The 16,088-nt window shown below is 45.6% G+C and overlaps 1 protein-coding gene across 1 annotated transcript in view; it reads left to right on the top strand.

The window, feature by feature from the left end:
- The window catches only part of LOC115031954 (thrombospondin type-1 domain-containing protein 4-like), a 92,219-nt gene that overhangs the window by 27,394 nt on the left and 48,737 nt on the right, over positions 1 to 16,088 (top strand). Inside the window, exon 3 of the mRNA XM_029481960.1 lies at positions 11,111 to 11,180. Within this exon, the coding sequence (XP_029337820.1) occupies positions 11,111 to 11,180 (70 nt within the window). The remainder of the gene's footprint in view (positions 1 to 11,110; positions 11,181 to 16,088) is intronic.

The following is a 16,088-nucleotide window of genomic DNA, read 5'->3' as shown; positions in this document are numbered from 1 at the left end:
TGTGTGGTGAATGCAAACAAGAACCAGAGGTCCAAGCCAGGCCTCTTCTAGTCTCCTGGTCCTCCATGTGAGACATAGTATCTCTCTGAACCTGGACTAATTCCCTAGACTGACTGACTAGGCAAGCCTGAGAGATCCTCCCATCTCCACCTCCCCAGTCCTAGGATTACAGCTGTCAGCCGCCATGTCCCCAACCCTCAGGATCTGAACTCAGGCCCTCATGTTTGCCTGGCAGGTGCTTTACCCACCGAGCCATCTTGCTAGCCCTACCTTTCTTGTAGGCACCGCCATACCGGAGCGGCAGGTGCTCTTTGCCCACTTCTCAGAGTGCCTTAGCAGAGCTGACAAACTTCACATTTCCAATAAAAACAAAGGAGGAAACAAAAGTACAGAATGCCAAGGAGGTGGTTACGTTGGCAGGAAATAGAACTGATTTGGCCGTTTTTATTTTGAACGGTAGTTTTTGAAGAAATGCAGATGTAATTAGGGCCATTACGGCTAGATGGTGGATTTTATAGGTCTTGTGGAGGAGAGGTCTGGATCATTTTAAGGATTTTACAGTCCATGGCCTTAGGTCAAGTGTCTGGTTTTAGTCTTTGAAAACATTAGTTTCTCTTTTCCTTGATATACACTCCAGTAAAGTATTATTACTTTAATGCCTGTCAGCCATTCCACTTAGAAATACGACCGAACGGGATTGAGGAAACGAGAGCGGGAAGAGTGGCTGCTCTCAGGACTGCGGGAAAGGACCCCGGGGACGGATGTGAGGGGAGGTGGGCTCAGAGAACTGTTTGCCTGTGTGTGAGAGTGTCCAAGATAGGGCTGGCGATCTGGGGTGCAGTCAGTCAGGGAGTGCTGCGGTCTCCCCCAGGATGAAGAACTATGTGGCAATTGGAAGGGGCAGAGGTCAATCAGTGTTCCTTTTGCTATAGATCAGGAAGTGAGAAGGAAGAGGAGGGAAGTGTAGAACGAAGGAGAAAGAGGAAGTGGAGGAAAAGGAAGAGCAGGCACTGAGTCAAGTATTTAAACTTCCTAGTGTTCCTAAGGCAGGCCAGACAGGCACAGAAGCCCCGGCCTATGGTTCTAGCCCTTGGGGGCTGAACAGTTGAAGGAGGGTGGACAGTTGAAGCTATGTAATAAGACCCTGTCTTAAGACAACCTCAAACAAGCAAGACAAACCGCGAGTCAGACCAGGATTTGCATTAGCTGCCCCCCATACCACTACTCAGGGGACAGTCCATACAATGGCCGGCCCGCAGTGCGAAGGATAACCCACTGCAAGTGACCCGTCGAGCTCGGGAAGTACCGATTACCTTTTATATGAAAGAAATTAGGCCAGAGTTTTATATTCCTGACCAGGATGGTCAGTGACTTAATTAGGTTACAGCAGGGAAACCGTAGGAACGAGCACACCTTCAACAGTTTACTTTAAACTTAAAACACATGCTTATCCGAGCACAGCGCACAGACCGTTTTGATGTGGGGCCAAGAGCATTTCTTTGCACATGAGGCCCTGGTCGTCTTTCTTGCACAAACCACACCCGTAAACATCATCTGAGGTTCCCACTTTAAAGCGGTGCGCGAGTTTAAAGACATCGCAAATCGCTCTGAGGACAGAGTTAGTCTAGGTTTTACAGGTTTTCTTTTCTGCCCCTAGTCATCCACGGTTGTCCCATCCACACCTAATTTGCCAGCCGCTCCCTCCCCCTTGGCTGCTTGCCTTTAGTGAGTCTTTCCACAGCATTGAGCTCACTCTTGTAGAGACAACCATCAAATACTCCTGCTGCCGCTCTGATCCGTGGCTCCACAAGCCGTTTGGGTATTCTGTGCATTCGCCGAGCTGTGCTACCCATGTAAACAGGCTTGGGAACACAGGGCATGCGAGTGCTCCTACCCTGATAGGGAGAGTGTGGAGGTCTGTCCAGGAAGAACCTACTGGAATCTCATCTGTGGGTTTCTGGTGGGAGCCATCTGAACAGCAGACATCGAGGCCAGAGGAAATAAAATGAATTTCTGGAAGAGAGCCCTGGCAAGGCCTACCTATAAAATGACGGCAAGCGTCCAGACAGGGTTGCTTTTGCCTTATGCCTGGCACAGCCCCGTACCTGGACCCCGTCCTCATCACTCAGTGCTTGATTGTAGGATTTGCTAGAACATTCTGTACTGAGATGGAGTTGAATGGTGTCAAGGTGCATTTGCTGGGCTGCCAGCTAGCCTTTCCTTGCCTCCCCAGGTAAAGGCTTGACCTCCCTCCTCAAGACTTCGAGCCAGTTGCCCTAATTTGTAGGGCCCGTCTTTTCCCTTGCCTTCCTTTTACCAGCTTTGCTGTTTCTCCCACAGCGAATCCTGGGATGCCTTAAAAAAGAGCTGATGAGGAATGTTGCATCTCACAGCCTTACTTTGATTTGTTGCTTCTTCTTCTTTCTTTCCTCCTCCTCCTCCTCTTCTTCATCTTCCCCCCTTTCCTCTTCCTTCTGTTCCTCCCCTCCATCTCCCTGCTCTTCCTCCTCTTGATTTCTTCTTTGAACACGGTGTCACGTCACGTAGCGCAGGCTGACCTCACGTGTGCTGTGCAGCGGCGGAGGACCCTGTGCTTTTGATCCTCCTGCCTACACCATCTGTGTGCAGGTAACACAGAACCAAACCACTGGGCTGTACCTGTGGTGCTGGGGATGGACCCAGGGCTTCAAGCATGATGGTCCATATGCTACCACTGAGCCACACCCCAGCCCCTCGTTTAGCATTTCACTATTATTTCCTCCTTCCCTGTTTTTTTTCCCCTCTGCCTCTTCATTCTGCCCCCTGTTTTTGTCTTCCCTCAATTGCTTTGAACTGATCTTTCTGCTGGCTTCAGGGAGACACCATAAGTTGGAGAGACAGAGAAGAACTCACCCAAGGGTTCTGAGTCTCCAAAAGCTGTGGCGTGATAGAGCACCTTGCATTTCCAGAGAACTTGAATGGCTGCAAGCCCTGGAAACCTGTAAATACTCAATAAAACCCACATGCAGTTAGAGAGGTGTCTAAGTCCATGCCATAAAATGTGCTTCTCACAGACCACGCTGGCCTTTCCCCACAGTCTGTTGGATTTGGTCTGGCTTGATTGCATTTCCCTGTTCTTCTCTCCCCTCAATTGTTTGGAACTGAGTTTCCCAGTTTGCCCTGCACTCAGATGGTGGAGGCAGGAGAATCATAAATACAGGGTCATCCTCAGATTTCTCAGGCAGGGGCACCTGACGGGAGACAAATTAAGAGGACGCAATTGTACAGTGAATGTCTCAACTGAGAGAAGGAAGGAGGCAGTGACAAGTCTGAGCCTCTGTCTCTCACCAGAAGCCTGGAGACTTTGTGTGTATGAATGGCACTCACATGATGATGTTGGATAATGAAGATAAGTCCCTTAAGGGCAGATCACTCTGCATAAGAGAATAGGAAAAATACATAGATTAGTTTAAAACACTGGAATTCACATGATTGCCTACCACCGCTGCCATCATTTCCTCTTCTTCCTCCTCTTCTTCCCCCTCCTCCTTATCTTCTTCCTCTTCCTCTTCCTCTTCTCCATCTTCTTGTCTTTTTCCTGAAAGGGTCTCATGTAGCCCAAGATGGCCTAGAACTTTTTATGTAGGTAAGGATAGCCTTGGCAAGGAAAATGGATGTATTAAAATAGCACATGGTTAGTTTATAGAGATAAAACTGTTGTTCCTAGGCAGATCCAGTGTCTGACAGTGTTGGGGCCAAGGGTGTGGCCACCCTAGGTGGGGATTGCATGTCATTGCTGAGATTTTTGGCACAGGTTGATTCAATTCTAGGTCATTCCCAATGCATCTCTTGGTTTGGATTAACAGAAGGAGAAAAGAAATGAAGGGGTATTTCCCACCTGTTTCCCTGGTTTGGGTATTTGAGATGCTCAAATGGTGTTGAGCCCATTGAGGGGATGCAGCCTAGGCAGTGTGGAGACACAGCCCATGCTGTAGTTGGATGGTTGGGTGTGGGGTGAGGGCATCAGAGTTGGCCAAGGCAAATACAGAAGCCTAGAGCCCTGGTTCCGAGATGTAAATCATGTGCCATTTCACTGAGCATTACTTTTTCAGAGTGTTTGAAACCTATGCCAGCAGTGGACAGATGGCCTCCCCTCCTTCTCTGTCTGTCTGTCTGTCTGTCTGTCTCTCTGAAATGCTGGGTAGTTTTGACTGCAAGGTGCATCAGAAAGTCTTAGGAAGTATGTGGCTCCTCACTTTCATATTGAGGGGAGCTCCTGACTTATTTGCCAAAGGTCCTGGTAGCTTTCAATTTGTCAGAACGTTGCAAGCAGAAAGCCCTTTGCCAAAGCAAACTATCCAAGTGAAATAACCCAGGAGCCTCACGCAGACACATACACGATCCCCCATTCCCCAGCAGTCATCTGGAACGGGGTCAGGAGGAGCAGGGGCTTGTGCTGGGTTGTCCTGTGTTTGGAAGAAGTGTGGGCACAGAGACAGACTATCAATTAGTGAGGTATGTGTGAGCAGGGTTGGGTAGCCCAAGACAGCCTCTGCTGAGCAGGGGTGGGAGCCTTCAGCCTTTGGCAGAGCTTCCTCTGGCCCCTAGGGTTATATATTGCTCCGACTGCTGTTATTGCAGCCCAAAGAATAATTTCCCCTCTGGGGGAATTTATTTTATTCCATTCAGAGCAGAGCCCATTTAATAGCTAAGATTTTTATCCCACAATGATTTTGTTGGGGATTCCTATGTGTTTGGGCTTCACCAGGGCTCAGCTAGTGAAGGGAAGAGACAGTGGAGCATCTAAGTATAGTTCATGTTGTGTCTTTGAAATGTGACACATCAGCAGACATGTCTCTTGGAAATCTGGTGAGAATTTGGGTGGGTTTCGTATAGAAAAAAGTTTTAAAGCCCTTCTTTTAAAAAAAGAACTTTTATAAAAGGACATTTAGACATTATTTTGGATATTATAAAATCTGTTCATTCCCATGAGTTTCATCTGTCTAAAAGTTCAGGGGTATTCTGGATGGGAGGCACCATTCATTAATTCAAGGCACCATTCATTAATTCAATGCACCATTCATTAATTCAGCACGTTATTCATTGATTCAATGTATCAAGCACTTCCTGTATCATCACCCTGCTAGATACTGGGGATAAGACAGAGACAAAATCAATGTCCCCCTCCAATTTCATGCTACAATCTGTGCATGTGTTTGTGTGTGTTTGTGTGCATGGTGTATGCATGTGTGTAGAGGTATATGCATGTGTGTCAATGTGTATTATGTGTGTGTATGTGAGTAGAGGTGCATGTCTGTGTATGTGGTGCGTGTGCGTGTGTGTGTGTGTGTGTGTGTGTGTGTGTTTCTCACTGGCTTGGAGCTCTTCCCCAGCACTGTGTCATTCCAAGGGAGAGCGAGCTTACCCAGCCGGTTCACTCAGGCTGTAGGGCCTGAACTCAGGTCCTGTGCTTGAGTGATAAGCACTCTGTTCTCCGTGATATTTCCCCAGCCCTGTGAGACTTTCTAATGTGAAGAGAGTGATGGGGAAATGTTAACAAGAGTCATTTAGGGAAAAAGTGCTAGTCTTGGCTGGAAGATGGAGTGGTTCTGTGCAGTAACCACAAAGACTCACAGGAGGCAAAAACAAACAAACAAACAAACAAACAAACAAACAAACAAACAAACAAACAACTCTAAGCAGAGCCCCGAGCAGCTGACGGGGAGAGGTGGAATGGACAGGCAACTTCGAGTAAGTTCTGAGACAGGAAGACACACTCTCCGGCTTGTGTTTGTCCTCGTGAATGCTCCAGTGTAGTCTGGAATCAGTGGTCACATAGAGCTGCTCCTGTTGGCACTACACATACATGGCTACTGTGTGAGGCAAGGGCTCCGGGGACTGAGGTATGGCCACATTTATGGAACTGATGCTTGCTTAGTAATGAAGCCACCCCAATCTGGTTTTCTTTGAAAAGAGTAAACAGTGCCTGGCTGGGTTAGAAATTATGCTGATTTGCAGGCACAGGTTCAAAGTGTATGTTCCTAAACATTAGCTCCCTTGAGGTGCCCTGGGCAGGCTTCATGATTCCCATTTTACAGACTTGGGCAACTGAGGCGTGGGAAAGAATGTGATTAACCAAGGTCATGCAACCTGGGGGCCTATGTTCTCAAGCTGAGGTGTGTGTGTGTGTGTGTGTGTGTGTGTGTGTGTGTGTTTAGTTCTTAGATAAACAAAATCTAGTGGGGATACAAGTAGACAGTACCACCTTCTCCCAACTGTCTGGGGAGCCAATCTCCAGATGTTTCTCTGTGCACTGGAGCACATGTTGGGTGGCTTTTCTGGTCCATTGCTCTGTGTGTGTGTGTGTATGTGTGTGTGTGTGTGTGTATGTGTGTGTGTGTGTGTATGTGTATACATACATACATACGTGTATATAAGTGTGTTTATATAAATGTGTGTGCATATAAGGATGTCATTGCTTAGGAACTGTTTGAGATAGGGATTTGCACTGAGCTGAAGATGGACGTTTTGGCTAGGTTGGCTGCCTAGAAAGTCCTCGGGCCCTCCCTCCTCTCCCTTCCTAGTGCTGGAATTCAAATCCATCCCATTCAGACTACAGAATGGAAACATTCGTTCGTTTGTATTCGTTCTCTCTCTCTCTCTCCCTCTCTCCCTCTCTCCCTCCCTCCCTCTCCCTCTCTCCCTCTCTCCCTCTCTCCCTCTCTCTCTCTCTCTTCCTTATTTATTTTACCATTTGTACATCCAATAGAGGGCTAATATCTAAAACTATATAAAGAACTCAAGAAACTAGATATCAAGAAAACAAATAACTCAATTAAAAATAGGGTATAAATCTAAACAGAGAATTCTCACAAGAAGTAATACAAATGGCTGAGAAACACTTAAAGACATTTTAGACATCCTTAGCCATCAGGGAAATGCAAATAAAAACTACTTTGAGATTCCATCTTACACCTGTCAGAATGGATAAGTTCAACAAGAAAAGAAAAGAAAAGAAAAGAAAAGAAACGAGAAGAAAAGAGAAGAAAAGAAAAGACCAAAAACCAAACAAAACCAAGCCCCTGACAGCTCATGCTGGCAAGGATGTGTGCAGTAAGAGGAACACTTAGATATTGCTGGTGGACGTGTAAACTAGTATAGCTACCTTGGAAATAAGTATGGCAGTTCCTTTGGAAGCTGGGAATCAATCTACTTCAAGATACAGCTACATAACTCTTGGGCATATACCCAAAGGACACTTCATCTACCACAGAGACACCTGCTCAACCATGTCCATTGTTCCTCTATTCATACTAGCAAGAAACAGGAAAAAACTTAAATGGCCCTCAATAGGAGATTGGATAAAGAAAATGTGGTACATTTACACAATGGAGCACTACTCAGCCATTAAAAAAAAAAATGACATCATGAAATTTGTAGACAAATGTATAGAACTAGAAAAACGCCACCCTGAGTGAGATGTCCCAGACCAGAAAGACAAATTTCATATGTATTCACTCACTTGTAGAAATTAGCTGTTTAGTTAATGATAACCAAGCTGCAATTCATAGAAGCATAGAGAGTAGGTATAGTGTAAGGGACTAGAGGGAACACGTAGATCTTCTTAGGAAAGAGAGATAGAATAGGTAATTATGGATGGATGGGGAGGCTGGGATGAAAGATTAGGTACAGCGTGGGAAGAGGGGGTTGAGGGAGAAACAGTTAAAATTAAGGGACATTTGAAAGGTAGCATGGAAACCTAATATAGTAGAAACTTCACACACACACACACACGTGCATATACATACATATGCACATGCATACATATGAGGGTGATCTAAATGAAATCACTGAATAATGGGGACAACTAAGTCCCAACTGGCTATCTTTTCTCACAAATAAAGTTTCCAGTGCTGGAATTGGGTTAAATCTAATTGAACTATTGGTGAAAAGGGATTGTCTCTTGAGAACCCCCAAACAACCCAGGCTGTGGCCAAGACTACAGGTTGCTCTCTACAAACTGACAGCAGGGCCCTATTGCTGTAGACAAGGCCTAACAACTCACTGGACTGGGGAAGTCAAGTCGGTCCCTACACAGAGCCTTCATCCCTACACTCTAGCATCTTTGCTACAGGAAGGTACTCATCACGTTTTGGCACATGATAAGGGGAATGTAAACACCAACCTACCCGGAAACCTCTGATCTACAACAGTGTCATGCCAGCCAAGTGTGCTAGGGCAATGGTGGTTCAAAGCTTATGAGAGTAACCAACCCATATCTGATTTAACCAAAGGCCCATTTCACAAGATGGAACCCATATCTGGCACTGCTTGGGTGACCAAGAACCTAAGACTAGGTAGTTCAAGGACCTAGGGTAAAACCAAATGCTACTAGTTTTAAAAAGAAAAGGCCCCATAGTAATGAAATGATTCCCAGTGACATCTGCTATAGTCACAAACCAGTGTCTTGTTCAGCATCATCAGAGAGGCTTCCTCCTGATGCAGAGGGGGAACAAATCTAGATATAGATACCCTCAGCCAGACATTATGCAGAGAAACACACAGAGACACATGGGAGGGGAGGTGGGGAGGACCTGGGAAGAGTAGAGGGAGGGGAAGCTACAGTCAGGTGATCAGGATATATTCTGTGAGAAAGGATAGTTTAAACACAAGGACAAAAACAGAAGACAAACCCAAGCCTGTGCCACCATGCCTCTTTTTCACTGAGGTTTTGGAGACCCAAGTGCTGTCTTCCCACTTATACCTCAAGTGCTTTCCCAGCCGGGCTGTCTCCCAACACCAGGTGCTGAAATCATCTCTTCTCTGACTTTACTGCCTGTATTGGATGTTTTTGCATCTGCTTCATGCTTCATGTTCCTCACAGAAGATGAGAATATTTGTGGCTTAGAAGATTTGAGCATGCCCAGTATCACCCAGATGGGACTAAGCTAAGGTAGAAGGATTTCTGAGAGTTCAAAGCTAACCTGGACTACACAGCGAGTGCCTGCCCAGCCTGGGGTATCTAGAATAAGGCACTGTCCTAAAAGACATTTCTTAAAAACTGAAACAAATGAAACTAAACGTTGCAATGAAGGTGTGTTTGGGGTGTTTTCGATAGATGAATTTTTGTTTGTTTGTTTTAGTAAATAATTCTTAGAGTAAATTGAAGACTCTGTGACATCACCATCTATTATTTATTCTAAGCCATGTGGCCGCCAAACAGTGTAGATCACTGGCTCTCAACCTTCCTAATGCTGTGACCTTTTAATACAGTTCCTCGTGTTGTGCTGACCCCCAACCAAAAAAAAATTATTTTTGTTGCTACTTCATAACTGTAATTTTGCTACAGTTATGAATTGTAATGTAAATACTAGGGTTTTCTGATCATCTTAGTTGAGCTCTGAGTCAAAGGTTGCGGCCCACAGGTTGAGAACCACTGATGTAACTGTTCATCTGAGAGCGCAGATAGAGCATGTGGCCACAAGGGGGAATCCTACTGGGTTGCAGTGGTCTAGCTAGAGGCTCAGCTCTTTCATACCTGTGCCCTGAACTTAATATTACATGCTCATACAATACAGTTGGCCTGGTGGCACACCGGCTGCTTGAAGGAAGAGTGGAACCTGCCTCTAACTTGGTAGCCTTGGCTGCCACTCTCTGTTCTCCTCATTCCTAGTCCCACACAGTGGCTTTTTTGGATGGGGCAGTGTTTTGCACCCCTCAGTGGTGGAGGGCTCAAAATGGTTGGGAATTGCTGTAAACTTAGTTTAAATGCCTTTAGGGTTAAGCACTAAAAATATTCAAAAGATGCAGTGATCCAAGAGTGCTTAAAATAATGGCATTGTTGATTAGAAGCCCAGACTCTGTGTGTATATGTGTGTGTGTATGTGTTTGTGTATGTGTGTGTATGTGTTTGTGTATGTATGTGTATGTATATGTGTGTGTATGTGTGTGTATGTATGTGTGTATATGTGTGTATATATGTGTGTGTATGTGTTTGTGTATGTGTGTGTGTATGTGTGTGTGTATGTGTGTGTATGTGTTTGTGTATGTGTGTATGTTTGTGGCTGGTGTGTGTGTGTATGTACATTTATGCACAGGTGAAGGCCAGGGTACAATTTTAAATGCTATTTCTCAGGCACTGTACCCCCTGTGTTTCAGACTAGGTTGCTTACTGACTGTGAGACTCACTGAGTAGCCACATTAGGTTGGCTGGCCAGAGAGCCCCAGGATGGCTCCTGTGTCTGCCTCTCCAACATTGGGATTACAAATTCTCACCACCACACCTGACTTTTGATATGTGGGTTCTGGGGTGATTATCTTTAGCTCCTTGTGCTTGGTGCTAAGCACCGTAAAGCCATCTGACTGAGCCATCTCTCCAGCTCAGGCCCCACCCATATCTCCTTTAGCTTCCTCCCCGCGCATTCTCACTTTCCAGGATCTTCCCAGAAGATGAGAAGATTTAATGTTTAGAGATGCTAGCTTGCCCAGGATCACCCAGGTGGGAGGGGCTGGCAGCATCAGGATCCATGCCTAGATATATCATACTGTTTTTTATTATCTCTGGGCCAGACTCTTTTTTAAAAAGGGTATTTTTCCTTTGCTTGATGACAAGTTCTAATCAGGGGCAGCGACAGTAATCCCACTTAAGCTTGTCAATCCCACCACGAAGAGCATGTTGCGATATCAAAGGGCGCTACAGATGCTGGAGCAGGCCTGGGCCAGCACTAGAGACCCTTTCTTCATGCTGACCTCATTGCCCTGCTAACCTACACACACTGGTTGTTCTATGGTCTGTGTGAGGGATGGTGACCATCTTTTTCAGCCCTCTTCATACCCCTGAGCCAACTTCTGTTGCTATTCCCATCTCTCAAAGCGGGGTGACCAAGGCTGCTAGAACTTATCTCAGACCTACAGCACTGTTGGGAGGTATAGGTCAGGGACTTGACCCCCACACCTGCCCCCATGCCATGGCCTTCCTTGGGGTGGGGCTATTTCCTTTTCTCCGAGTTTATCTCAGGACTCAGGGTGGACTGACCTCTCCCTTCCAGCAATGAGCTGGTGATGCCAGCTTCCTCCAGGTACTGCCAGGACCATGCTCACCTCTCTGTCTGTTGCTCTTTTTCTTCCATAGTGCCCTGGGCACCCTCCTGCTGCTTGGTTCTCAGCTTGTCTGCCCGCAGCCCTCCACTGAACACAGAAAGGTAAGTAAGTCCTGCCCACTCAGAGCCATTGTGCTTCTCTGCCAGAGGGGGCAGGGTCACTGTGGCCACTTCCCTTATCTTCCTTCTGCCTGGAGGTGAGGCCCAGCTGATTCTGAGTAGAAGCACTGTTTCTAGAATGTTCTGCCATCTTTGCATCTTTTCCAGGTTTCTGGATAGGAAGTCAGTGCTCTGATCTGAGAGCAGAGCTGACTTTACAGTCTGTGTCCCTAGAGTTGAGTGGGAAGGCATTGCAAAAGCTTGCAAGCTGGGGCCCCGCTCAGGAGTGGAGAACGCTTGCCAGAGTTTGTGCCTGTGCGAACACACCTTCAAGGTCACAGGCAGGGGAAGATTGGAGAAGCTGAAGTGGCTTGAGAGAAACCTCCCTTTCCATATGGAGCTGTGATCTCTGATGGGAGTCTCTATCTCCAGGAGGATTCTAGGAAAGAAGGGAAGGAAGGACCTGGCCTTTTGTTATTCCCACCCCATCTTCTGTGGATGCTTCCCCATGGATTAGTCTAGACCAGTGGTTCTCAACCCATGGGTTCACAAAGCAGATATCTTACATATAAGATACCTTACATATCAGATATTTACAATTCATAAAAGTAGCAAAATTATAGTCATGAAGTAGCAATGGGAATAATTTTATGTTTGGAGCGTGCCACACATTAGCTTTATTAAAGGGTCACAGCGTTAGGAAGGTTTCGAATCACTGCAGTAGGCAGTTGACCACAGTCCTTGAATCTAGTCCCCAGAGACCGGCTTTCTGGGCCCATAGGACATGAAGAACTCACTTCTCCCCAAGCTCCGTCTGCCTCATGTACATGTTCCAGCTGGGTGCTGCCTGGCCATGGAGCAGGGAGCTCTGTCAGTGCTTCTGAGAAGCAGGACACATGACATGCGAACAAAATACCTCAGGGCTCCGTCAGCTCCCTGGGTCCTGGGAGGAGAAAAGCTGTTCATGTTGAAGTGGCTTTGAGCTGGTAGGACCCTTTCCTAGGATAGGGCTTTCCCAGGGGAAGTTCAGAATCAAAAACGAACTGAGAAGGAAGGCATGCTGAAGCTCGAACCTCACCTCAGCAGCTGGTGGTGATCGCATCTGAGTTATCTAATTTCTTTTAGATCTGGGAGCTTGCATTCTGCTTTTCTGGACCAGGTAGAAGCCTCTGTGGTACCTTGTTCCCCACTGGCAAGTCAGAGCCATGCAAGCGCTTCTCACACACTACTTTGACTCTAGAGTAATGCCTGGCACAGTTAGGTGCTCAGCCCAGTACTTGTTGAATGACTAATTAATGGAGCGATTAGGACCTGGCCAAGGTCCAAACAGCATTTTGTGAGATTGATTTGGGAATTTGCAGCCTCTTATTATCATCTCACCCCCAGCCATAGTTTCAATAGGTAGAAGGTTTTTAAAAGTTATTATTGTGTTTTCAATCATTAATGCTTAGTATTAATAACTGACTTGCCCTAACAGCGTTCTTTTTTGTTGTTTTTCAATCCTCAGATATGTAATCATAGCTACAAATAGTTTATAAATAATTCAATTATTTTGTCATCTCTTTTTGGTTTTTAAGATACCTAAATGATAGATATATCAAATCTCTGGGTTCCCAAATAAGTGTTACTGTATGTGTGTGTGTGTGTATGTGTGTGTGTGTGTGTGTGTGTGTGTGTGTGCATATGTGTATGTATGTGTCATACATGCCAAGGCACACTATGGAGATCAGAGGACAACATAAGTCCGTTCATCCACTGTGCTGGTCCTGGAGATTGAACTCAGATCATCAGCCTTGGCAGAAAGCATCATGATCTGCTGAGCCATCTTGCCCCACCCCCCTCGTCTTTCTCCTGTCTTTTCTTCTTCATGATAACAGAAAAAGAAAGGATTATTAGTTGCGTTAGAACATTGAATTTAAAACACTAAGCAAAACCGTATCGTAACTTGGTACATAGTACCTCCTCGTCAAAGTATTATTAAGAACTTTGCAATTGAAGGCTAGTTCCCTCCACCCCTTGACATTTATAGATTTCTTCACTCAGGGGAAAGACATTTCAGAGCAGTTGCTGCACATAATAAACACATGTGTCTTGGCTGCCAGGGTTCTTGCTGTTCGTCCAAGAAAAGAAGGCCACGTGGGTTTCCTTGGGTGCTAGGTTGCTTTTCAGTGTTTTCTTAGAGCTTTTTGTGACTGTGGCTGTCATCCTGGGGATCCCCCAAAACCTGGCAGTGAAAGCAGGGCTGGCAGTAGCAGCATCCACTTAGGCAGGCAAGGAGATGACTAAGGAAATGCTCATTAACTGGCCTTGCAACAGTGTGTCCACGGAGAGACCAGAATGAGGAAACGCTTATTAATCAGGCTGCAACACTGTTATAAAGAGCTGCCCAGAATACTTTAAGTCTTTCTGGGCCATACTTTCTGTCACATTCATTTAACTCCGCCTGACGAGGGGGAGGCAGCCAGAGGTACCCTGTAAATGAATAGTCATGGCTTCGGTCCAGTAAAGCTTTGTTTACAAAAATAGGTGGTGAGCTGGATTTGGCTGGTGGGCCCAAGTTTGCTAACCTCTGCTCTAAAGTCAGGATGGAAAGGAATTAACTGTGGGCGCAGGGTATGGTTTATCCAGTGGGATGCCTGAGTTGGATACCAATACTTAAAACTTTGAACCCATACTTAAAAATCCAGGAGTGTAGGCATGCCCTTGTAATCCCACCATGGGCAGACAAGGATGGGGGGTGGCTGGGGCTCCTGACCAGCTATCATAGCCCACTTGGTGAACTTCAGATTAGTGAGAGACTGTGTCTCAAAAAAATGGTGGATGGCGACTGAGGGTTTTCCCTTACCTGCACATACCACACACAGGGCACCCATGTCTACACAGGAGCACACACACACACATGCATGTGCATATATGTATATGTGTATATGTACACTGTACACACACACACACATACACATGTATTTTGGAATTTGAAGGTAGATTTCCTTTTGAGACGTGAAGAGCACCAGGGAATTGGAAGAAAAAAATCATAGAGTTTCACATTAAAATGAAATTTACAATTGCTATTTTGTTGTTTTCATTACATAGATACATTCATAATTCTCCCTGACCTATTATGTGGGGTAAAATTTGCTACTCTTGATTGTTAGCAGAGAAGAGCAGAAAGAATTATAAGCCCATCAAAGGTCAATTCTTTAGAGACAGAGTTATTAATTTGCACGTATTATAGTCAATTGTATATATGAAAGCCAGCTCCTCAAAGGCTCTCCTTTCTTCCTCGTTACTGTGGTGTGTTCAGCTTTAGCATATGGAAGCATTTCCACAGCGTAAGTTATTCCGACCAAGAGACATAATTTGTAAATGCTGTCAAGTAAACTATGCCGTCTCAGTGCTGTCCGGGTGACTGGCTGCATCTCCTTAGGAACTGTCCTATGTAATAATGCAGGGGGAGGGGACCTGGTGCCGAGTGTAAGTAGCTCTTTCCAGATGTTTCTATGCAGAAGGCCTCCTCTTCTGGCAGAATTAACAACCCCACAAAAGACTGCTCACCCATTAATTGCTAATACTTGGCAGATGACTGTAGTTTTAGAGGGTGTGTGTGTGTGTGTGTGTGTCTTTATTTGTGAAAAAAGAGGAGACCAGGAACAGGAGAAAAAAAAGGAAGTATGGCCAAGACAAACTCTACACAGAAAAAAATTATGGAATAGTGTCATTTTACTTTAAATTTATGTATTTTGTGTATGTATGGAGGGCAAGTGTATGTCTGTATGAATTGTGTTTGGAGGGCAGAAGTTAATCTTGTATGTTATTCTTTACTTTTTTTTTTTTTTTTTTTTTGAGATAGAGGCTCTCACTGTCTGTTGTTGATTGGGCTAAGCTGTCTGGCCAATGAGGCCCCAGGATCCTCCTGTCTCTAACTCCCCCGCAGCAGGTTTACAGACATGTGCCACCGTGTCCAGCTTTACTCGGGTGCTGGCTGCATCCTCACGCGGTACGGCAGGCACTTCGTCAGCTGAGCCGTCTTCTCAGCCCCAGTACAGTGTCTTTCAGCTTCTAGATGTGGAAAAGTAATTCATTTTAATTGCTCAGTGATTAAGTTCACGTTTTAATTGAAATCTCTCAGTTACTGTAGAACACGGAGAAAGTGAAGAAAGCTACAGGAAGGAAATACAACCTCCCCACCGGGGCTGCTGGCCAAAGGGAGCTGCTCTGCAGCCCGGTGTTTATAGAAACTTTCAAACAAACAGAGCAGGGACACTACAGAGCGGAGTGAGGGAAGTAAAATATTTGCTTTGCTAACTGATAAGCAGGTCATGATGCAAGTAGGGGACCTCAGGATAGGTCCTAGGCAGCGCGGAATCCAGGGGAAGTGCAGCCAAGAACACTGAATACCCTCTCAACCCTGTCCCCGGGTGGGATGCTGAGAAAGCTTATGGAAGAACAGAAAGCTTTCCGTTACAGAAGCCTTCTCATACTATTGGTGCTTTAGAAAACGGGCGTTTCATGTGAGTTCTTTTGTGATTGGGTTACCTCACTCAGGATGATACCCTCCAGATCCATCCATTTGCCTAGGAATTTCATAAATTCGTTGTTTTTAATAGTTGAGTAGTAATCCATTGTGTAAATGTACCACATTTTCTGTATCCATTCCTCTGTTGAGGGACACCTGGGTTCTTTCCAGTTCCTGGCTATTATAAATAAGGCTGCTATGAACATAGTGGAGCATGTGTTCTTATTACCAGTTGGAACTTCTTCTGGGTATATATATGCCCAGGAGAGGTATTGCAGGATCTTCTGGTAGTACTATGTACAATTTTCTGAGGAACCGCCAGACTGATTTCCAGAGTGGTTGTACAAGCTTGCAATCCCACCAGCAATGGAGGAGTGTTCCTCTTTCTCCACATCCTC

This window comes from Mus caroli, chromosome 9, assembly GCF_900094665.2.
Source record: "Mus caroli chromosome 9, CAROLI_EIJ_v1.1, whole genome shotgun sequence".
NCBI classification, from domain to species: Eukaryota; Metazoa; Chordata; class Mammalia; order Rodentia; family Muridae; genus Mus; species Mus caroli.
The sequence above is the reverse complement of the archived record's forward strand: the minus strand, read 5'-3'. Positions and strand labels throughout refer to the sequence as shown.